General features: G+C 43.8%; 1 protein-coding gene across 2 annotated transcripts in view; it reads right to left on the bottom strand.

Annotated features, from left to right (window-relative positions):
- LOC110078023 (ultra-long-chain fatty acid omega-hydroxylase) overlaps positions 1 to 23,866 on the bottom strand; it is a 29,662-nt gene extending 5,796 nt beyond the window's left edge. The window contains exons 1-10 of one of the 2 annotated variants that reach the window (XM_020791721.3): positions 23,663 to 23,866; positions 20,794 to 21,019; positions 19,313 to 19,457; positions 9,962 to 10,015; positions 8,596 to 8,723; positions 5,659 to 5,780; positions 2,881 to 3,148; positions 2,229 to 2,295; positions 1,196 to 1,325; positions 438 to 571 (exon numbers count right to left, since the gene is read on the bottom strand). In XM_020791721.3, coding sequence (XP_020647380.3) covers positions 438 to 571; positions 1,196 to 1,325; positions 2,229 to 2,295; positions 2,881 to 3,148; positions 5,659 to 5,780; positions 8,596 to 8,723; positions 9,962 to 10,015; positions 19,313 to 19,457; positions 20,794 to 21,019; positions 23,663 to 23,745 — 1,357 coding nt within the window. In that variant the 5' untranslated portion in view covers positions 23,746 to 23,866. Of the gene's footprint in view, positions 1 to 437; positions 572 to 1,195; positions 1,326 to 2,228; positions 2,296 to 2,880; positions 3,149 to 5,658; positions 5,781 to 8,595; positions 8,724 to 9,961; positions 10,016 to 19,312; positions 19,458 to 20,793; positions 21,020 to 23,420; positions 23,624 to 23,662 lie in introns of those variants that run through there. The other variant, XM_020791722.3, reaches the window with a different exon arrangement.
- Between the last annotated feature and the right edge of the window lie 370 nt (positions 23,867 to 24,236).

Here is a 24,236-nt window from a genome sequence, read left to right as displayed (position 1 = left end):
GCCTCTCCATCTGACCTACCTCTCAAGCTTGTTGTGAGGATAAAGAGGTGTGAAAGACAGCTCGGCGCTAATTGGAGGAAAGATAAGATGTGAATTGCTATCAATATGATGATATACAATTAATCTGGAGTGAAAGAATGTGCAGAAAAATGTTTACAAAGAAAAAGAGATGTAATTACATACATTAAAGTACTACTAGTATAAAAAGAGAAAAAAATCAACTTTCTTAAGACTTCTGAGGACAGCTAGAAACTTTAACTTATATCCTAAGCGTGGAAAAGCATCACAGTATTGCAGAAGGACCTTCTGCCTGAGGCTGCTGCTTGATGCTCTTAGGGTATAAAAAAGAGGGACCAGCCTCTTCAGCTACCAGGGAAGGGGGAAATGACATCACACTGTATGGGATGCATCCTGGTCCTTTCCGGAGGGACTGATACCTTTGGGGATAACCCGCCCATCAGGTAGCTTTATATCCTCAGTGCAGCGTCGAGAAATGACTGTGACTGGTGGGTGGAGGCGCAAGCTCTCTTTAATACACATGGTGGTGAAGGGCATCCGGGAGAGGTCTTCCCTGAGGAGAGAAAGGAGAAACAACCTCAGACTTTCTGTTTGTCATGACTGCAGGGCACAGCGGTATTAGTGTGGTTGGTCTCAGGAAGTCAGCACGCTGGGGGCCCTGCTCCCTAACAGCGGGCAGGGCAGGAGAACGGAGCCTTAAGACAGATCTACCATACAAGGTGGTTGTGAAGATGAAAGGGGAATGGGCAACAGCCTTAATTTGATTGGAGGATCCAGGCTGTTAAAAAATATTCATGCAGTGAGGCAGGCGTTGTGCTTCATGAACATATGATTAAATAAATGCAGAACTGACATGAACCAGGTAACAGATCAGGTCGTACAGGCTCATCTTTCATTAGGTAAAACTGAAATACATAGAGGAGAGCTTGGAGAAATTACTTGTTTGGATAATAACTCCCAGAATCTCCTAGTCAGCACTCCATGAAGATGGTTGGAAGATTCAAGGAGTTTTTTGGGGGGAAAAAACCCAAACTCAATTAATTATTTAACTTTACCAAGCTCTCTCTTAGCTTATATTGTCCAGTGTACACCTCTGTATGCTCATGGAAAAATATTAATCCCTTATAACTAGGATTATTTCCAACTTCCAGCCCTCTTCATTGCCCCAGTCCATCACCATTCAATCTCCTCCACATCCCGGCCCTGCAACAGATCCCTGATCTCCTCCCGGCACTGGTCTTGATATTTGGGGTGTCGAGCTAGATTGTACAGCACCCAGGACAAGCCGCTAGCTGTAGTGTCATGGCCTGGAGTGGGAGAGAGAGAGAGAGAGAGAGAGAAAGAAGAGTTACATAGAAGAGGTGTGCAGAATACCTGCTTCCTCATCTCGATCCCCACTGGAACCACAGTACTTAAAGGTCACTCTATCCATCTTGTGCTACTTTTATGAACCACAATATCACATTCTGTCTGACGAAGTGGATTTGTCCATGAAAGCTCATATTATATAAATTATGTATGTATGTATGTATGTATGTATGTATGTATGTATGTATGTATGTATGTATGTATGTATGTATGTATGTATGTGAAATATATTATACATATATGAAATTATATGAAATAATATATTTAAAAATTAGCTTTTAAGGTGACACCATATTTTTGTGTTTTTTTACTTTTACTTTTTATTTTATTTTCACCTATAATATCACATTCTGCAACTGAAATATGTATCTACCTTTTGCACACACATAGCTGCCTCTTTTTTTTCCTGTTGGAATTTATAATTTTCAACTTTTAGGAAAATCAGAAAATCTCATCAAATTCCATAAAAATCAGTTATGGATCAATTATGCTCACTCATGGATCTGTGTTACTAAAGAATGGGGAACTTGTCTTTTAATAATACATCAGAACTGTTATTTCTGTGATTGCTCAGAAGGTATCAAAACAGAATCTAAGCCCATGTTGAAACATTCCCAGGTTAAAAGGAATGTGGCTATAACAGGAATTGCAAAAACTGGACAGAGGAGCACAGTTTTCTTCCTCCTTCTTTGCACTGATGATAGCCTAGATTGAGCAGCAGCATCTATCTCCAGCTTCCATGATGCTAGTCTCATCCAATCGCTCATCTCTCTGTGGCCATGGTTGACATGTCAGTAGTCATGAGGGACAGTGACTGCCCTCATCCAAACCAGGTGCCTTACCCTCAAACATGAAGGTATCTGCCTCAGCAGCAATGTCTTCATCAGCCAAATGTTGTCCATCTTCATCCTGCAAGCACAAAGCCAGATATTTGCTACAACTCTCTGGCATCTATCAATGGCGATCAGCACCTTTTTAATGGACCAGATTCTCACACAGCTTCTGCTTTTACTCCACTGCAACCCCCGGGTCCTCTACCAGTGGTCCCCAACCTTTTCTGAACTGCGGACCAGTTGGGGGGCGGGTCCAGCGCAGGTAAGCAGGGCACCCCCCGCGCTTGTGGGTGGGTGTGGCACGCTTGCGCATGTGCGGATGGGCATGGCGCACTCGTGGGTGAGCAGAGCAACCGTGCATGTGTGTGGGGAGGAAGTGGGGGGGCAGGAGACCTGTCTCCACGGCCTAGTCCTGCAAAGGCCACAGACCGACACCGGGCCATGGACCGGGGATTGAGGACCCCTACTCTATGTCACTTATCACGGGCATAGCCTTCCCTGAAGTCCAGAGGTTCTGCCTTATGCAGAGTCAATGGCATTTACCAAGCTTTCTGCACAAGTTGGTGACAGTCTAACAAAGCATGTTCCCATGGAGGATTTCTGGCCCAAACCTAGAAGCCACCCCCTCCCTCCCTGTCCTTGCCACTCTTGTACAAAGCACCTTTGCCAGCAAAAGGACATCAATGAAGTCCACAGTTTTGCCCTGCTTTGATTTGAGCCAGGCATCATGTCCCAGTTGATTAAGTGCCAGACGTCGCTGCTGGATCACGTTGGCTGTGAAATGGTGGACAGTGTCACAAGCATCGCGAAAGCGGCGGCCGTCAGCTGTCAGGTAGTAGAGCCAATCCAAATGGTGGAGTGGGTGACGCTGACGCCGGACGACAAGGGAGCTGAGCAATATGATGGCTGCAATATAGTCACTTGGCTTCCTGGAAGAGAACCAATCCACCGGTCAAAGAAAACATGAGAAGGAGTCCTAACCAAAGCTGTCCTGGGAATCTAGGAACACCTGTTCTTGGAAATACTAAACTAGAGAATGCAATAGTCCAGATGTAACCATATGTGTTTATTCAGTAGTAAGTCTAATTGTGCTGAGTGGGCCTTACTTGCAAGTAAACAAGCCAAGGAGCTTATTTTCATGTTTACTTGAATGAGACCTGCTCTTATTTAAGAAGACAGTGCGTGTGTGAGGAGAGAAAGGTACACTGATGTCTTTAATACTTAAAAGTGTTATTCAATATTCATTGTTTTTAGAAAGAGTATATAAAACATGAGTATGATCAGTGATGAATAAGTTGAGTACCATAAATAATGCCATATACTTGTAATTTATGTAAAAATGGAGTATTCTTTAAGCCAAGCTTAAACAACAACAACAACAACAACAACAACAACAACAACAACAACAACAACAACAACAACAACAACAACAACAACAACAACAACAGAGAGATACATAAGCAGAATCTGAGGTGGTAGATTTTATATGCAGATTCAAGTGAAAGTTGGGTCTTGTAAAGAGCCTCGTGTTGCCATTACGCTAGCGGGTGGGTGAAGGCATTTCTGGTTCCTGCTGTGTGAAGCAAGGGAACATCTAAGGTGGACGTTCAAGATGGGATTGCCACAAGCACACCTCTGAGAACAACCACTGGCCACTTTCCACCTCTTCACCACTGCCTGTGTCTTGCTTTGCGGCTGGCATATGCCAAACAGTGTGACAAGACAGAACAGACATTTGCCCCACTTTGTGTAGTGCTGTTTCTCACCATTCCTTCTGCCATTTTTCCATCATTCAGGCAAGGGATGCAGTGGTAACTCAGAGCCACATTCAGGGCATTAAACACAGAGCCACAAGCACGGCAAATTTGTATTCATGAGGGACAAGGGCAGCATCCTTACTTTTCTTCACTCGCTATTTAATCACAAGGGGAAGAGACAAACCTGTGTGCTTATTATCCCAGGAAACTTTCCCAGTCAACTAAAAAAGCTGACAGGCAGCCCTAGCTTTTGACTCTGAAAAGACAAAAGGAAAAGTAGGCTGATTTGGGTGGGCTTAGTTGCTTCCCACTTGTGATGGGGAAAATTGTTCCCTCTTTCTTCATAAGCCTAGATGTTCCTAAAAGAAGGAACAATTTTTCCCTTCCCCACTTTGCTGGCTAATACATTTTCCCTCACTTCCTGTCTTACTTCCCAGCAGTATCTTTTCACCACCCCTACTGCCAGAGTGGGCGTGGTTCTGGGAGGCAGTTTGCTTCTACAGAGGCATTCACAATGCCAAAATGCTTTGATTTTCTAACTGTGCTAAAATAAGCAGCCCTCTGCCAGCACAGTAAAATGCCATGCTTCAGATTCCACCCTCCCCTTGACACACACAATTTCAAACAAATCTATGCTTCCCTTTATGTCATTGTGGTGATCATCCTGCTTTGGCTCATGTAGGCCATTAGTTGCATACACCAATGGGAGCTGAGGCGGAGTCAGAGAAACCAGAAGGGAGGGGGTGAGTCAGAGAGAGAAGGAGCAGTTTTAGGGAGTTCAGTCAGAGTCAGAGATGAGAGTCTGAAGTAGAAGTTAGTTTGTGGTAGTTAGGTAGGGTGGCAGAGTTAGGAGTTAAAGGAGGCAGCTAGGAGTGTGGAACTGATAGAGAACGAAGAGAGTTAACAAGTTATTACCAATCTAATGAATACATTAAAGTCTGTGAAGAACCTGTTTAAGCAAACTGTAATCAATAAACCTGTGTTATTCAACGTTTTACTCAGCTTGGACCCCAGTCTTTCTAATTAAAGGGTGTTGACAGAGATCAACTAGTGGCGGTGAGATAAAGGATGTGTTGGGATACTCACGTGAGCTCTGTGTTTGGTGAAACAAGCAGGGGCCACGTGGGTAAACGTCACAGTCATGTAATCACCTTATTTTAAATTGTTTTTAATTATGCTAAGATCATTTCAGTAGTGGTTCTTATTAACCTGGAATGTGTAACCACATTCCAAGTCAGGTGAGTGATGCAGCCGTAACTGAGCAACAGTTGTTTCAGTTCACTGCTAGGTCACTTCATAGACTGAACAAAAAAGGGCGGCTGGCAGGAAAGAGGATGGTTACATTGATAGAGGAGGGTGTGATATACTATGAGAAGAACTGCACCTAATCTGACCCTTTGCTATTTAGACACTTGTAATATAACCTCTCGGAATAATTAAACATCTCCATATGAATTATCATAATTTTGGCCAATACAAAGTGTTAAGGGCATAAGCACTGAAAACTTCATTTCAACATTGCATCTATTCACTCCCTTACTCTCTTTGGGATTTACAGTTCTGGAACTACCCTACTCCAAGAAACAAAAGATAAAGACATTGTGGTACTCCCTGATGCTGGGCCGTAAGGAATCCGGGAAGCACCCTGCTCCTAGGTTTACTCCCTCTGCTGATTTACTCACTCTTGACAGTTGCTGTTATAGCTGAAGACACATTTCTGCAAGCTGTCCAGAGTCATGAGGCTGATCTGTTCAAACATGTCAAGGCAGGCAGGCCCTGCTGAGGTAAGCCTGCGCCATTTGGCCTGAAAAGAAAAGGGAAAAAAAAAGAGAGAGAGAGGATGAGCAACATAAGGCTAGAATTAATGTTGCTAGAACTCAACAAATGGAACAGAGTGAAAACTAGACAATGTGGTAGTAGGGTACTCATAAAGTTCAAGGGATATCAGCCCAGGGGGGAACAGCTGGTTGATATTTGTGTGAGCAAAGAAGGAGAGGAAAAGATTATGTTAGTTCACACTACAATAGAGGGAAAGAGACGCTTGTAAGGAAGAGCTGAAGGTAGAATTTCTCTTGTATTGTTATTTTTTTTATAATTCTGAATTTAAATTGTAATAGGTATGCAAGCTTAATTTTATGATCTCAGCCAAAATCTGGTTTAGTTCATCGTGACAGATTATCATGATATCTAGCAAGTCCATCTCTCCAAACCATAGGGTATTTGCATGTGACTCCTTTTGGCACTTGGTGTTTAAAGAGCAGAAGATCTAGCACCTGTAGTTTGGGATAGGTTAAATAGCAGAGAAGCTTAGTTATAGCCAACAGATGCTGGGGACAGATGATCACTGAGCTTGCTTTTTGGAGCACTTACCACATGGACTGATTCTAGCTATTTGTTAGCAACCGGACAATACATGCAAGATCGCAAACCAACCTAATTTTGATCTGTCCTGTCTGGACATTTTTGGTCCAGCTGCAGGGCTATTCTGTTTTCAGAGAGGGCTGGAGTGACTGGGATCAGATTGCATTTAGATAGAAGGGTTGTTTTAAAGGTTTCACCCAGAAAAGTGACCCCTTTCAGCTTTATCCAATGTAATCTTCACAGTGCCACCTATTTTCTCTACATGTTGAATTATTGACAGGAACTGAATTCCTGAAAACCTGGAGCCAATTGGAACTCCTCACACTAAAGCAATGGGATTTACATAAGTGTTGATTCAATATTCAGCAACTGGCTCTACTCTAAGTAGAACTGGCAATTGAATTTGGCCAAAATATATACCTTTGTATGATAAAATATGAGACTTGGGTTATTTCAGTATTGCCTACTGCATTTATCTACCCTGTACGTAATTCGTAATCTGCTATTCATTTAAAAGTAAATTATCTGCAATTCCTCCATTTTAATTGCTAGTCCGTTCCCTCACCACGCCACAATTCAAAATAGCTCATAAATAAGGAAGATGTTGCTTGTTATCTGTTGATCTATCCTGTTATAAGGGATCTTATGCAAGTACAGTTTATGTCCTCTTATGCCCAAGAGACTCTTAATATCGTTACTATTCATTCAACCTCTCTCTCTCTCTGTGCGTGTCTCTTTTCAACCCTTGAATCTTTTAAGATGTATGTTTGTCTATAATGTCAGTGCACCCTGACTGCCTATATACTATGCAGCACAGAAATTTGCACAAAATGCTGATTGCATTTGGAAGTGCACACTCCGACAGTATTCTTAACACACCTGATTCTACCCAATTTGGGAAACGAGGAATGGTTGGGCCCAGGGTTGGTCTAGGGCAGCAATGGCAAACCTATGGCACACATGCCACAGTCGGCACAAAGAGCCCTCTCAGTGGGCATGCGAGCCATAGGTCGCCATCGAGAAATACCAATCCTCCGATCCTGGATTTTGGCACTCCCCTCTGCTGGTGCAGTGGTCCAGTGGAGGGGTGCAATGGCAACCATTGCCGGTCTAGCCCAATGGGTGATTGGTAAGTATTTCTTTGTTAATACCACCCATAGGAGAAAAAAACCCCACAATCATTTAATTCTTGCAGTGCAGGAACAGTTGCAGGAAAAATGTAGGAAACAACAACAGCCACTCTTTGTGGCCTTCACAGATCTCACAAAGGCCTTTGATTTGGTGAGCAGGGACGGCCTTTTTTAAATACTTCTCAAGATTGGATGGCCACCTCGACTCCTTAACATCATCAGGTCCTTTCATGAGGAAATGAAGGGCACTGTAGTTTTTGATGGCTCAACATCAGATCCCTTTGACATTCAAAGCGGAGTGAAATATGGCTGTCACGCCAACCCTGTTTGGGATCTTTTTTGCTATCATGCTGAAGCACACTTTGGGAACTGCAACAGAAGGTGTCTATTTCCAGACTAGATCAGATGGAAAGCTCTTTAATCTTTCTAGATTGAGAGCGAAGACCAAAGTCCAGCTGAAATGCATGTGGGACTTCCTCTTCGCTGATGATGCAGCTGTTGTTACCCACCAGGAAACTGGACAGGGGACAGCTTGTATTTGTCTTCAGTGTGGAAGGGATTGTCACTCTCAGATTGGCCTTCTCAGCCACACTAGACGCTGTTCCAAGTCATCCATACAGAGTACATTACCATACTCTCTTGAGACTGAAGCCTAATCTAAATCTATCTGGCACTTTGAAATAAAGAAGTTGATCTTGTGTTGCAGTTTGGGCACTCAGGCTCAAAAAGGTTCACCATCACTGGTTTAGGGCATAGTCCTGCTTGAAATCCTGTTGTGTTATTGGTGCTACTCAGAGTTGACAATACTGAGCAGCAGTTCAGCCCAGTATAAGGCAGCTTCCTGGCCAGGTTTTGAAGCTGCAGCAATTACAAAGGTTGTGAACTCATAATCTGAAAGATGGAACATTTTTTTCAGATGTAAAAAATGCTGCCATGGGATAATTGATGGGTGGGGATGGAGGTTGAGAGCATATCCACAACCTAAGTCTCAGAAATACATATTACATAATATTACGTTCACTTACATGGAGGATGCACGTGCACATTTAGCTCACCCAACCCTACAATATCATGTGGAATGAAATGGGGACACCTTTGCAGATAGCATGGCATTGAGAAGGAACTCACATGCATGATATCTGTGCTCTGTTGGAAGATTTTAATGTAAGGCTTCAGAATATCAAAATGAAAGGCAGGAGTAAGCATGCGTCGATGTCGTGCCCACTTCTTCCCACCGCTCACAAGAAGTCCATCTCCTGCGACAAGAAGAAATGGTTGCAGCTAGTTAATCTTCGCATAGAATTTATGTCCAAGACATTACTAACCAATGTAGCTAGAACAAAAATGCCCACCATGCACAGCGCTTATTTTGTTTGTCTACCAACATTATGTGCTTATAAGTATCTCTGCAGACCATTGTGGTAAACCCCCAAATGTCTGCCTTATGTCAGATGGTGTGGGAATGTCAGGGACATGGCTTGTGTGCATGCACATCTCCCCCACCATGATTACAGCTCTCCATGGTTTCAGGCTTAACACTTAAACAGGTCTAGTGTTACTGTATACTTTAGACACTAAGATATACTGCAGAATCTGGGTGGAGTCTGGAGCTTCTTCTTCTTCTTCTTCTTCTTCTTCTTCTTCTTCTTCTTCTTCTTCTATTATTATTATTATTATTATTATTATTATTATTATTATTATTATTATTATTATTATTATTATTATTATTATTATTATTATTATTATTATTATTATTATTATTATTTTGCTTTAACCATTCCGTTATATAGGTACCAAAGCCACCACTTGTAACCTCCTTCAGGTCAAATCAGTTTATTGTTATTTGAAAGGGAGAAGATTCCAGGCTGAATCATGCTGGAATCATCAACCTATGTAAGTCCCGGTCCATCCATGTAACATCCCACTTTTCTGTTGTTAGCATTATTGATTCGTAACTGTTTCTTTGCCCCATTTCCAGTTTATACTGCAGCTGGCCTCTATCAAAGACCATTCCATTGTCAGCAACAGAAGATCAGAGACATTGGCCTGTTGACCGAGGGTATTTCTTGCACCAAGTAAAGATTTCTCTTTTCCCCCAGGCACTCTAAAGACCTTCCAGTGCTTTTAGCTCTGCTGCATTAATGTTTTTCGAGACAATTCTTTCATTTTTCTCAGGCTAGTATCTTGTTCAATTTCTGTCAATAGATGAGAACTACAGAAGTGTTTTTCTCCATTTTCCGGAGAGTCCACCACACAACCAGTTGCAGAACCAAGTGTGAGATGCCTACTTCAGGAAACGAAGAAAAATTGCTCGTGCAAGTGCCCATTCCTAATATGGACAATGAGAACAAGAGACTGAGCAACTTTATTCACCACTTTTACATTTTTGTTTAAATTTGTATGGTTCTAAAACTTATATTGTTAACCATCCAAAGAATACCTAGTATTTAAAGTACAACTTTGTTATATACATATTAAAAGAGAGTTGTCTTACCGAGCCAGGGCTTCAAAAAGCCATAGAAGACCTTGTCCTTGGGAGCAATAGCAGCTGCAGGGATGAGAAATACAGAGAAACCATTCACTCTGCTCCTTTTTTAGGGAAAATATAACAGAACAAAACAGGCAGTTCTGATCTGCAGACCTTTGAAAAGACAAGACTCCTTTCATTTTAAAGTGCCTTTAAGGGACACTTGAACTCCTCAGTAAGACTTTTTTGTCCAAATCTTGAAAATCTTCCAGAATGCTTCACCACCTCCAAACACTTTAGTCTGATTGATCCCTTGTGTAGCAGTCTTGCAAGAGAGTGGGGACACAAACATTTGTGGAAAGTGTTGTTTGAAGGCCAAGCAGGCCAGGAGGTCCCCGGGTCATTAAAATATAGGAATGAACTGATTTTACAACTTGTCAAGTATGCTGCGGGACGTGGTGGCGCTGCGGGCTAAACCGCAGAAGCCTGTGCTGTGCAGGGTCAGAAGACCAAGCAGTCGTAAGATCGAATCCACGCGACGGAGTGAGCGCGCGTCGCTTGTCCCAGCTCCCGCCAACCGAGCAGTTCGAAAGCATGCAAATGCGAGTAGATAAATAGGGACCACCTCGGTGGGAAGGTAACAGCGTTCCGTGTCTAAGTCGCACTGGCCCTGTGACCACGGAAGATTGTCTTCGGACGAACGCTGGCTCTATGGCTTGGAAACGGGGATGAGCACCGCCCCCTAGAGTCGAACACGACTGGACAAAAATTGTCAAGGGGAACCTTTACCTTTACCTTTACCAAGTATGCTGCAATGGCTTGAACTCCAAGGAAGCCTATCCTTGAGACCCTTCAAGGAGAAAGATGGGGAATTAATGTCTCAACCCTTCCTCCCATCTTCCTACACATTCACATACACACAAACCCAAGGAGTGAAAAACAAGTGCCAAGAGTGTAGCTCATGTCCATTGTGGTTTCTCCCAGCTAGGATGATAACCATTGCTGAAGTACCATTGAAGGAGACTCTCCTATCTGCTGTTTGCAACCCTCCATCTCACAAATATAAGGAGCCTTAGTAAAACACGGCTGGGAAACCGGGCAAAGTATCTAATTTAATGAAACAAAAAAGCTGTTTCGGTCACACTCTTGAAATTTGAGATTGATAAGGGAATCTTTAGAAATATGTGTGAAAAATACAATGTGGTTAACCGGGAAGAAGGGCAAAGATTTATTGACTCATGCCTTCTTATAATTGATCTCATCAGAACAGCAAAAAGTTCATTAAGCAGTACCTGGAATGTTTTGTGTTGTAATCACATTGAGTATATACCCTCGTATGTAATATAATTAGTATGCCGTTTGTAATTCTGATGGTGACAGGACTTGTTTTCCTTGTCAAAAGCTTGATCTTTCATTGTTTTATTAACGTTTTTACTTGGAAGCTAAGCCTGTGTAGTTTCTTGAGCCAATTCAGTCTCCTTGGCTGGGACTGATCATCTTCTTCTTTTTTCTATGATGCTCCAAGAAAGCAGAAAGGTTTTCATAAGGAGGTGAGCCAGTCATCATAAGCACCTTTTATCAAAGGGAACATTTATGGCATAGCTGGGACTGGGAGGTGACTGCAAAAGTGAAAAACATGTAAAATCTCCGTTCAGATAGACAGGGCAGAAGTTCATTGCAGACCCTGAGAAAAGCCATAGAACAAGAGGAGGAGCTGGGAGAAGGGGGGGAGAGCCATGATGAGGGTGGAGATAATCAAGAGTGTATAGGAGACCAAATTTAAAAGAAAGATCAACTTTTATTATTGACTGATAGCTACATGATTTTAGCAAAAAAAGTGTGCAATGTACACCTACTGAAGTCTTGCAGAATGTTGACATTTTAACGAAGAGAATTGTAGGTATCATCAGTGAAAGATGTTCAGAAGCAAGGGAAAGGCAGCAGGAGGACAAAGATATGTTGGTTGTCAGGAGCATGACTCATTTATCTTCTATCAACAAGCATTTTATATCTCTATTGGTTTCAAGGTTCAGAGGTGCTAAGATCAAAAGACTCGTTACTTATTAGCTAAAGAGACATTTGAAAAAGACCTGCTGTTTTCTAACCATGATTTGGTCATGGTTCCAGGAGCTAAAGGTAAAAGTTCCCCTTGACATTTTCAGTCCAGTCCCGTCCGACTCTAGGGGGCGGTGCTCATCCCGTTTTCAAGCCGTAGAGCTAGCGCTTGTCCGAAGACAGTTTCCGTTGCAACGTGGCCAGCGTGACTGGGGAACGCTGTTTTATCTTCCCACCGAGGTGGTACCTATTTATCTACTCGCATTTACATGCTTTCGAACTGCTAGGTTGGTGAGGAGCTGGGACAAAGTGACAGGAGCTCACTCCGTCACGTGGATTCGATCTTACAACTGCTGATCTTCTGACCCTGCAGCACACAAAGGCTTCTGCGGTTTAGCTCGCAGCGCCACCACATCCCCGGAGCTAGCTAGGTACAGTACAAAAAGTTGTCTCCCTTGGAAACAATGTTCTGGAAAGGAAAAGGGGAAAGGATCAGGAAAGGAAGTCATATTGATATTCATGGGGCCTGGGTTCAAATCCCTAGCTCGCCATGGATGCTCACTGGAACTGTGGAACTGATTAAACCATTCTTTATATCTTATTTACCTTGAAAGCCCTATTAAGGTTGCTATAAATCAGTATGGATTTGACACTACATAACATAACATAACATAACACAAAAGTTATCTTCTCTGATAGACTCCAACCTTTGTCCCAGAAACATTTCTTATCACACCTATGCCAATCAAGTTCCTCTGATCTACAGCTATTGCCCTGGCCAGGACCTGTTAAATGAAGTATTTAACAGCTTAATCATCCCATTCCTGTGTTAACGAACCATTGTGACTTTGTCTATTATCTGTATCCTCACCTTTGTACTTCTGTGTCCCAGGAAGTGGATACTTCCTGTCCTTGAATTGGTTATAACTAATAGAGATGACTTGGTGGAAGAAGTGCTAGCAAGAGGAATTGTGGGGGAAAGTAACCATGTTTTACCTTAGTTTTTGATTTCAAAGCAGAGTGGATTCACAGGTATGTACTGGATTTTAGGGGAAAGCCAATGCTAATAAATTCAGAACAATGATAGGTAAGGTCCCATGGCAGGAGGTCCTAACAAGAAAAGGAGTCAGAGATGGGTGGGAGTTTTTAAAAAGGGAAATTCTAAAGGCACAGCTACAAACAATTCCAACAAGAAAAAAAAAGACTAATGTGGCTTCACAACAAAAAACTCAGAGAGGACCTGAAAACAAAGAAGGACATGCATAGGAAGTAGAAGAAAGGCCAGACTACAAAGGAAGAGTACAGACAAGTAACAAAGAATTGCAGGGATGGCATTAGGAAGGCAAAAGCTGAGAATGTGCTGAGCTTAGCAAGAGATGCTAAATGCCACAAAAAAGAGCATTTTTCAGGTATGTGCATAGCAAAAAGAAACAGTGGTTCAGCTACTCAGTGGAAAATGATAAGAGGTGAAAAAAAAGGCAGCAGAAGTGCTCAATCCCTACTTTAGCTTGGTCTTGTCCCAAAAGATAGCATATGACCCTCCAGTCAAATATGAAATACAAAGAGAGGGGATAGGATTGCAGCTTGAGATTGAAAAACAAATAAAGACTATCTTATTACTTTGAATGAATTCAAATCCTCAGGGCCAGATGAATCACATCCATGGATATTGAAGAAACAGGCTGAAGAGATCTCAGAACTCTAGTCTATTATTTTCTTGAAATCATGGAGGACGGGTGAAGTGCCCGAGGTCTAGAGAAGGACTAACATTGTCCCTATCTTACGAAAGGACACAAAAAAGAGGAACCAGGGAACTTCAGATCAGTCAGCCAGACATCAATCCCATAGAAAACTCTGGAGCAGATTATAAAGCAGTCACTCTGCAAGCACCCTGAAAACAATGCAGTAACAACCAGAAGCCAACATCAATTTGTCAAGAACAAATCCTTCCAGACTAATCTTATCTCATTTTTTCATCAGGTAACCTCCCTGGTAGATGGTGGGAATGCTGTAGACATAATATATCTTGACTTCAGAAAAGCCTTTGACAAAGTGCCCCATGATATTCTGATTAGCAAGCTAACTAGATGTGGGCTGGACAGAACAACTGTAAGGTGAATACACAATTGGTTACAGAATCATACTCAGAGAATGCTTATCAATGGATCCTTCTGAAACTGAGGAGGTAAAAATGAAGTACCCCAAGGCTCAGTCCTGGCCCCAGTGCTCTTCAACATTTTAATTAATGACATGGATGAGGGGGTGGAGGGAATATTTATCAAATTTGGGAATGACACAGAATTGGGTGAAATAGCTAGTACCTTGGAAGACAGGAACAAAATTCAAAAAGGCTTGAACATGGGGCTGAACACAACTGAATAAAACTACACCTACAAGAAGAAAAAATCAAATGCACAGTGACATGATGGGGGATAGTTGGCTTGGTAATATTGCAAATGAGAAGGATCTTGGAATTGTTGTAGATCACAAACTGAATATGAACCGGCAGAGTCTTGTGGCTGCAAAAAAGAAAAATGCTGTTTCAAGCTGCATTAACACAAGTATAGTTTTCATATCCCATGAGGTACTAGTCCCCTTCTATTTGGCATTGGTTAGGCCTCATCTTGAGCACTGTCTCCATTTCTGGACCCTGCACTTTAAGAATGATGCCAACAAACTAGAAGAGGTTCAGAGGAAGGCAACTGGGATTATCAGGGAACTGGAAATCAAGCCCTACGAGGAAAAACTGAAAGAAATGGGTGTATTTAGCCTTGAGAAAAGAAGACTGAGAGGAAATATGAGGATACTTTTCAAATACTTGAAATGTAGTCATACAGAGGAAGGGCAGGACCTGTTCTCTATCATCCCAGAGTGCAGGATACACAATAAAAGGCTCAGATTACAGGAAACCAGATTTTGGCCGAACATCAGAAAAAAACTTCTTAACTGTTAGGGCAGTATGATAGTGCAACCTTGGGATTCGTTTTTACGCCGAAGGAGGCCCGGAAGGAAAAGACAAGAAATCGGGCCTTCTCGGTGGTGGCTCCTCGCCTCTGGAACAACCTACCTCCTGAGATTCGTGTAGCTCCCTCACGGGGTACCTTTAAAAATCAACTTAAAACATGGATGTTTCGGCAGGCCTTCCCTCCAGTCAATCCCTGATGCCCTCTTTCATCCTTCTATTTGTCTATTCCATTATGTTTATTTTTATGTAAAATTGTTTTATATATGTGCACTGTTCTATTTTATTCTGTTAGCCGCCTAGAGTGGTCTTAACCAACCAGATAGGCGGGATATTAAATACAGTAAGTAAGTAAGTAAGTAAGTAAGTAAGTCAGTCAGTCAGTCAGTCAGTCAGTCAGTCAGTCAGTCAGTCAGTCAGTCAGTCAGTCAGTCAATCAATCAATCAATCAATCAATCATATATGTGAGCATATAAAAATAAACGATAAATATTAGAAAACATTGTTTATCTGTTATCTTCTTTTAATTTTGTTTTTTTCTGACATGCTTGCACAGGCCAACACAGCTACTTCTTTGAAAATATCTCTCATATATATATATATGATGTTTTCAAAGAAGTAGCTGTGTTGGCCTTTGCAAGCATGTCAGACAAAAACAAAACAAGACAAGACAAAAACAAAAATATATAAGAAGAAATAAAATGAGCTTTATATATATGTAAAGCTCATTTTATTTCTTCTTATTTTTCAAACAATTCAGTGTTAATATTTCCTTTCTGTCGAAAACAACACCCAGCCCACATAATGACAAACATATATGTTGGGGTACATGCAGAAAGAGTGTGAGAAAAGAGAGGGTCTTCTCACCACATGGGAGATACACACAGGTGTATAGTAGGAGAGACTCCACCAGAATTATGGGAAGACACCCAAAGGGTACACTGTCTAAATCCGTTCACAGGTGATGACTAGGAGCATTCAACAACCCCAAAGCACCGAAATATAGCAGTTCAACCTTCTTTATTATCACAGTTGTCATTATGTGCTGTCAAGTTGCATCCCACTTATAGCAACCTTAACAGGGTTTCAAGGTCAGTGAATTATTTTAAGGAGTGTTTTCGACAGTGCCCCACACGTGATTAATATTTCACTCAAGGACAACATGCAGTTCTGTGGAAGAGTAAATAGTTACAATTCAGGCCAACAACCAATTTCACAAAAAGAAGGGGCATCTCCCATTGAGAAAGACACCACGTTCACAGCAGCTCTGCTCCTAGCACTTACAAGTATTTTCTTCCACTCTCATAGTAATACATATTTTGCCCATTTATTGCAGTGGAACAATTATACTGCAAGACAGTTCAGTTGAGGATGAGCAGAGGAAAAGTTCCAGAACCTCCACAGAGGGAGGGCAACATGGCCACCAATTATTCCAAGCTCTGAAGAGGGCTAACAGGGCTTAGCTCCCTCTCTCCTCCCTCTTGACTAAGTTCTTCTTCCTTCTACCAGAAAAGGCAAGTAACTCCTTCCATGCTTCCCTTACATGATGACCATATTTGCCTGAAAATAAGCTCTCCAGCTGCAATGCAGTACACTTCCTTAGGGGCACATGCTAAGCAGCAGCCCAAACACTCCTTGACAAGCTTTCCTGGAGGCTCTGTGTTTTATCACAACATGGTGGACTCTAACCACTAGGATGCATAAGGGTCTCTTTGGATTACCCCAGTTGCATGGGAAATGGAGTGTCAGCTGATGTAGCTCATCAAACAAACCACACCTGCGGCTGACAATCCTTCTTCTGGCCCCATTGTCACAGGTGCAAGGGGCCCCACTCTCTTTTGCATGTGCCCATCTAATGGACCTTCCCTGTCGGAGCTGCCATTGATGGTACTGGTATTGGCAGAAGAACATGAAGAGGTTACTTTCTTGGGCTACAGCTATCAGAATCCCCTGGCCAGCATGAGCCACTGGCGACAACAGTCCTCCAACATTCTGTTCTCAAGATGGAAGGTATTGGGGCCTCAAAGCTATTTTACTCTCCCAAACAACTGAACAAGACAACTGTACTTATGGACCTGACTCTGCCAGAAGATACTTCTGGGGGATGAATATGGACACCACACCCTAGTTTCCCAACCAAGGAACTTAACTCTAGGCTGTATTTTAGTCTGCCTGGGCCAAATTTAAACTGGAGTTCATGGTACTTTGCTTCCAAAAGATGGATCCTCCTTATGAGTCCAGGGAAAGGAGAAGAAAGAGGGCTAATAATGAGATACTTCTGTAGACTCTGCTACCTGGGAAGAGTCCTAGCAATCATGAGATGTCAGACCTTCTTTGTTTGGCTTCACTATTGCAGCCTAATAAGCAAGCCTTTTTTGTTCCCTGTGCACATGCACACAGAGAGAGAGGGGGGGGGAGAGAGGCAGGGAGGGAGGGAGGGAGGGAGGGAATAAGAGGGAGAGATATATATATGTATACAGTATATATTCTCTGCCTCCATCTACCTGATTGCTGGAGCACAGGAGCAACGGCATCTGGGTGGAAAAGTCTCAAAACAGGAATCAAGGGCCCAAGCCACCAGACACAAGCATGGCCGTACTGGGCAACCAGATGTTCCACATCCTGCATTCCTTCCTCAGTGGTCTTTGCCTAGGACAAGACTGAGTTATAGCAAAGAGGCCAGCTTAGCCTTTTGCCCAACTCGAGCCTCTCGGAAATCTATAGCTTCAATCCATGTGTGAGGAAAATAAGTGGCAGTAAGCTTTCAACTGTTACCTGCAGAAAAGGAAGCACTCTTTTGCCGTGCTTTTACCAGACTAGAGACAGCAGGTATGGCAAGAGCTGATACACAGCGTAGTGTGCTTCTCTGCTCACAGAACAAATGAGGTGCCCATGTTGAGCTTGAGCCAAAGTTTTGGCTTCTCCCACCATCCTTCAAAACCTCTGAGAGATTTCTAGTTTCAGGAGTCAGTCCTGGCGAAGCGTGTCCTTGCTTTGTGACCTTGGCACTCTGAAGGCATTTTGCACACATGAGGCTGAAAGTGGCTCCTGTTCCTATCAAGCTTATAATGTGACATTCAAATGGAGTGAAACGCTCTCTGGACTTACAATGCCTCCGCATCACATGTATGCGTGAAGCAGCACTAACCTGTAATGAGGCTAAAGGTGATTCGAGCCTCACTCCCTGCCTTGCCTGTTACAGCTTGCCATCGGTTAACAAGTCAGGACCCACTGCTGAATCACGGGCAAAGTTCTGAGTAGTTATCATATCTTAGAAATTTGAGAAGGAGGTCCCTAAAGGGCATGTTGGATAAATGACGGCTTGACAAATACTGTACCACTGAACATTACAGCTTATACACAGAGATAACCAGAAAACAGTCAGGCAGCAAAAGAACGAGCTGAAGGAAGAAGGGAAAACCAAGAGCAATATCCCAGAGCCATTCTTTGCTCCCAGACTCCTCCTCTCTGGAGTTAACGTCATACATGGCAACTCATTCTCTTGTCCCAAGATGAGGAAGCTAGAACCACTGGGATGACAAGAGTGGCTAAAAGACCTGGAAGGGGGGCTTGGGGGACTTAAGCTTCAGTGGCCACTGAGCCATGAGCCTTGCTGGATTTGTGCCAACCACTCTCTCTCTCAGGTTTCCTTGTTGTAGCAATTAAAAATGAGAGAGGACAGCAGCGTTGGCTGGCCTAAACTAAAGTGTGCTGCTTATATATCACCCCATAGTGCTTGAAGCACTCTCTGGGTGGTTTACCATTTAATTATGCAGGCTCCCCACTGCCCTCCTCCCAGCAAACTGGGTATTCAATGGACTGACCTCAGAAGGATAGAAAACGAAGTTAACCTTGAGCCGGGTACCTGAGCCCAGGACTGAACTCAGGTCGTGAGCAGAGTCCTCTCTGCAGTACTGCAGTTTAACCACTGCACCACAAGGAACGACGCAAAAGTAAATGCAATGAATGAAACTCATTAATTAATTAAATTTAGTTCCTCCTTTGATATTCAAAGCCAATAGCCGATGTTATTGACTATTACCACTTTAAATGTCTAGGCATTTTAGAATGTATTTTAGACCTAGGTACTTTGGAATACACTTTATAATATTCAAAACGGTTGCATTTTATTTTATGATTGAGTTGTATTATATGATTTTGTTTATGTTACTTTTGTGTTGTGAACCGCCCAGAGTGACCACAGGCCGGGTGGGCAGTATATGTCAAATCAATCAATCAATCAATCAATCAATCAATCAATCAATCAATCAATCAATCAATCAATCAATCACTCACTCACTCACTCACTCAATCAATCAATCAATCAATCAATCAATCAATCAATCAATCAAGTACCGTACCTGAAGCTGTCAAAACTGGCTTGATATAATCAGGGTGAACCAAGCTCACAAAAGGCAGGAAGGGCCCCATCCATGTCAGAAATGCAGGGGAGAGGGTGTTTACCAGCCGGACCACTTCAACCATTCCCTCCTCGTTGGTGTCAACCTGCAAATGACAGGTGCAAGTGAGTGATGGTGATGGTGCTCATGGGAGGGTATAGTGCCATGGCCAGTGGGACATTCAGGTGGGAATGGGTGCTGACCAGGATGTGTCCCCACCCCACTGCTTTGCTGGAGAGTCAATTTTTAAAAAGCTGGTTAAGCAGGCTGGGGTTTAACATGCATCTGGTAAAAGAAGTCTTTAAAGCTGCACTTGGGTTCTGGACGTTACGTTGCAAGCAGACATGTCTGGGTCTGGTGAAATCTCATTCTAGTGGGAGTCATAACAGAGACACAGGAAGGATGACTAGGAGATGCTCGGGGATGGAGTCTAAATAGTAACCTCTCCTCCAAGCTCTGCCAAGAGGCACTAAAGGCATTGGTTGAGAATGCAGTTACTTCCCAGCATATATGGGAGGGGGCTGTCCTGAAAGTATGGGGGATGACGTTTATACCCTTGCAGAAAGTATTAAGCGGCCCTGGATCTAATTGCAGAAAAAAATACTAGAAAAAAGTGTAAATAATTGAAGGGCTTTATGTTTGCCAAGTTGTCAGCCCCAGCATGCTTAACAGGTTTAGACAAGATGAATCTCCATCAAAGCAGTGGGGTTGGGGGGGACAGAGGCGGATCAGGAGCATGACTTGGTAGCTTTTTGTCCCTTTGTCCCCACCTGGAATTCCAAACACGCACCCCCACAACCATTTGCAAATCAGGAGTGCCAGAGATGGCCACTGCAATCAGAATCACAGAGAGGCAAAAAGGGCTGAAGGCAGTTCAGGTCTTGGTCCCCAATCACAGTTTCAGTGCTCAACATAATACACGGCGCTGGTTCGTCAGCTGCTCTATTCTTGGCTTCTACGGACTGCCGGGCAAACTGGCCTTCCACAGAAATTAAGCCTCAGGCACAGCCTGTTCTGGCACAACATGCTTTGGCCAGGAGAAAATGAGGATGGGGAAACAAACTGAGAGAGGGTTTGCTGTGCTGTGTAGCTTCCCACAGGAAATGAAACATGACACAGGTATCCCGGGACACCTTTTGGGAAGAGGGAGACAGGAAAAAAAGAAGCTCGGCCCCCTCCGCCTTTAAGAGTTGTCTGGACAGGTACATGACAGGCTAGATTTGCCCTCTCCACTCCAACTATTAAAGATAGAGGAGCTCTGCTTTCCTTTTTGATGTGGCTACCCTACATGTACTTGCATGGTGTGGAGAGTGGGGAAAGCATTTGTGAGAAGCAATCCCACCCCCCTCATCATGATGGCTTTGACTTTCTGTTCCCTCAGCAAAGCCAGGCCCTCCCTTCCTCAGACCAACCCTTGGGTTCGACTCAGTGGCTGCACTCACGAGGTGTAAATGCCTCAGAAGCCAGTTTGGGCGCGGAGGTTCTTGGAAACAGCGCAGTCTCTGACTGTTGACATAAAAACGGTAGCAGGAGCCCAAGGTCCTCCAGAGGAGATGGAGGAACAAAGCCAGCAAGGAAAGGCATAGACTGGAGATAGCCAAGGTCCGGAATGGGGTCTTTTCCAGTGCTAGTAGCTCTAGCACGCAGTCCGTGAGGCCCAACAACATTCTGGAAAAGGAGAAGGCAAGAGGATGGTGTTAGAATCCCCGAAGAGGCACAATGAACTTAGAAAAAGAGAGGGGCTGAGACAAGTCCCTGCTTGACCCATGACTGGCCATGGGGAGTGACTCTTCCTTCCCATTAGTTGATGTTCTTGTCCAGTAGGCAAAATATTCCAGTCACCTTGACAATGGAGTAGGCATTGTTTGACAGTGTCAGCCGATGAACCAAAAGCTTTAGAGAGCAAGTGAATTCCACCCCCAGCTTGATTTCCAGTTTCCCCAATAGTGCAGGCTGTCCTCATGTAAGTGGAAGAAGAAGCTTCAAACTATCTGGGACACACCAGGTATTTCCCTCCATCTCATTTTTAAATTGTTTTAAATAATGAATAAGCAGTCCTGGAAATTAAGATCATCACTAGAAGAGCAGCCAGGGAAGTAGGTTCTTTAAATCCACCCACTCAATGATTGGCTATAAGTCAATAAGAAGATAGCATTTTAATGTATTAAGTTAATAAACATAATGTGTTATGAGGAGGACTACCTTGTTTTTCCCCCTACATCATGAACTCCCTGGGACTTGTATATTAAAAGAAATTGAGCCCCCCCCCTCCAGCTAGCATGTAACATTGATCCTGAAGACATTTAGATACGGAGCAATCCTACAATCATCTGTTCAGAAGGAAGCTCATTCCATGACTGTGTACAGTACTCCTCCCTCTTCAGCTTTATAGTGTTCAACAAACAACTGCCATTTGGTTCCTTGTCAGCTTTCTCTGACACATATACAGTATATTTGTGCATATTTGCTAGAGGAGAGCTCTAGCAGCATACAAAGCCTGTCCTAGTGAGTACAATTTGCAGGCTCTTCGAGTTGCTGGTAGCAAAGTCCAACAGGCTGCCAGGAGATGTTCTAACGATTATTGGCTTCAGCTCGGCTCTCAGATACAGACACAGGTAACATCAATGTTATGTATGATGGTTTCAAGCAGGCTTTAGGTCCAATACAGAAGAAATCTGCTCCTTTGAAGACTGCTACAGCCGTGATCATCCAGGACTGAGCATAGCAGATGGAATGCTGGGTGCAGCACTACTCTGAGCTATATTCCAGGGAGAGTGTAGTAACTGAAAAGGTATTAAGTAACATTGAGTTCCTGCCTGTCTTGGAAGAGTTGGACAGCGAACTAACTTTAGCCGAAATAAAAGCTGCTTCGGATTCCCTCACATTCGGCAAGGACCTGGGAAGGATAACATTCCTGTTGAAGTGCTGAAGTGTTGTAAAGAGATCATCACCACTGAGCTGTATGAAATATTCTGTCTTTGCTGGAGGGAAGGTGGAGTACCACAGGACATGAAGGATGCAAACATTGTCACATTGTATAAGAACATGCTTCCAGTGATGTGAACTTTAGGTCACAAGTGCTTAGTTGTGTGTAATTTGTTTTAACTGTCTGTAAACCACCCAGAATAGTGCTTCAACAGTAATGAGACAGAATAAATCAAAGTAATAAATAAATAAAATAAATAATTCCTCCTTTGTAACAAATTTGTAGCTTTGGTTGTGGCCAGGCTGAAGGTGTCCTACACTACAGGGTATAATTTTGCTTTATATAGGGAAACAAGGATAAAACTCTTATCTGATATTACTCAAAATGCTACGAAATTGCCCGCAACACATAACACATGATATAAATGGTAACAATGTTTAGTTACTTTTAAAGGATATTTTAAAAAGAATTTTAACAGGTGTTTTATGACTCCTTTATCAATCCTACATTCTTTTTCTAACCAATGAACTGTGAGAAGTAGGAAGGAATTACTTTTTAAAAGTAACTTTTAAGTAACTTTCTAGGCTCTATTGGCATCTTCCAGCAGCAGAACAAATCACAAACCTGTACAGTCCCCAAATCACTTTAGATGCTTTATCTGATTAGGCTGATTTTGATTTTTCCCCCCTTTCCTGTCCATCTTCCACACTGCCCACAGCCTCGGGAAAGAGTCCAGCAGGCCTCAAAAGGTCGCCCGTTCTCGCAACTTCAGGGCGCCAAAAACCCAGCCTCGGGACCCAAATCAATCGTCGCCTTTCCCTCAACCCGGTCTGGCGATCGCAGGCCCCGGGCGCGGGGCAACCTGCAAGGCTCCAGCTGCTCGGGCGCCGGCCAGCAACGCCAGGGGGAAACTGGAAGCAGCAGCATGGGAGCGGAACGCGGTGGCGGCCGCCCAGGAGGCGGCGAAGGAGGACTTGGACCACCAGCAGCATCGGGGTTTGGGTAGAAGAGGGGCAGCCGAAGCCGCGGCTGCCGGAAAAATAGCCCGGGAATAATTAGGAGAATCATGGAGTTGGAAGGGGACCTCTAAGGCCATCGAGTCCAAACCCCTTCCTCAATGCAGGAATCCAAATCAAAGCGGACCTGACAGGGACGGGGCCAGAAACACGCTGGCGCTCCGCCCTCGGGGCAAAGCACCCCTCACCCCACAAATGCTGAGCGCCGAATCCGGCAAATGTGTCTCTTGCAGAAAGAACCGACCAGAACACGTGCCTGGTGGTGGCGGCGGCGGTGAGCGGGGGCGGCGCCAAAACTTCAGCTGCTCCTACCATATAGACCCACCGCAGGTCGAACAGAGCCGCTTGTGAAAGGAAGCCCGTCCTTACCTGGCCGGACAAGCGCTCGCCCACGCCGTCTCTCCTCTGGCGGCCTTACAGGTGACAGGAGCCTCCGAACCGCCGGAGCCCATTCACTTCTGGGGCCAGTTATTGCTCGTCGCCCCGCCCCGCCCCGCGCTGCCTTTGCCGAGGGGAGCAAAAGTGAGGTGCTTCTGCCCCCCTCTGGCTGACGAAGTCTTTAGTCTCCTTTCCCGTCAGAGCAGTTTCAAGGGCGTCCCTCCCCGCTGTTCCTGTGTCCTGTAGATGTGGGTGTGGGTGTGGGTGTGGGTGGAAAGGTTGCAATTCTTTGGAAGCGCGCCTGATTGGAGACGGTCTCATACAATCGAGATTCCAAGTTCCACAGAACAGGCACCCAGATTTATGTTAATTCCCCACTAAGGACCCCTTAACTCAGGCGTGGGAAAGTGGTTCTTGCAGTGTTGTGGGACTAAATGTCCAGCAAAATCAATGGGTGTTCAGCCTCACCTAGAAGACTGCCAGCTGGAGCTAAGAATCCTCCGTGCTGGAAATATTCTTTTCCACTTTATAAGTTACCCTTGGTGGCAGGGGAGCAGCTCCCATG

This window comes from Pogona vitticeps, chromosome 2 (assembly GCF_051106095.1).
Source record: "Pogona vitticeps strain Pit_001003342236 chromosome 2, PviZW2.1, whole genome shotgun sequence".
NCBI lineage: Eukaryota > Metazoa > Chordata > Lepidosauria > Squamata > Agamidae > Pogona > Pogona vitticeps.
Note: the sequence above shows the minus strand (reverse complement) of the source record. Positions and strands in the feature narration are given on the sequence as shown.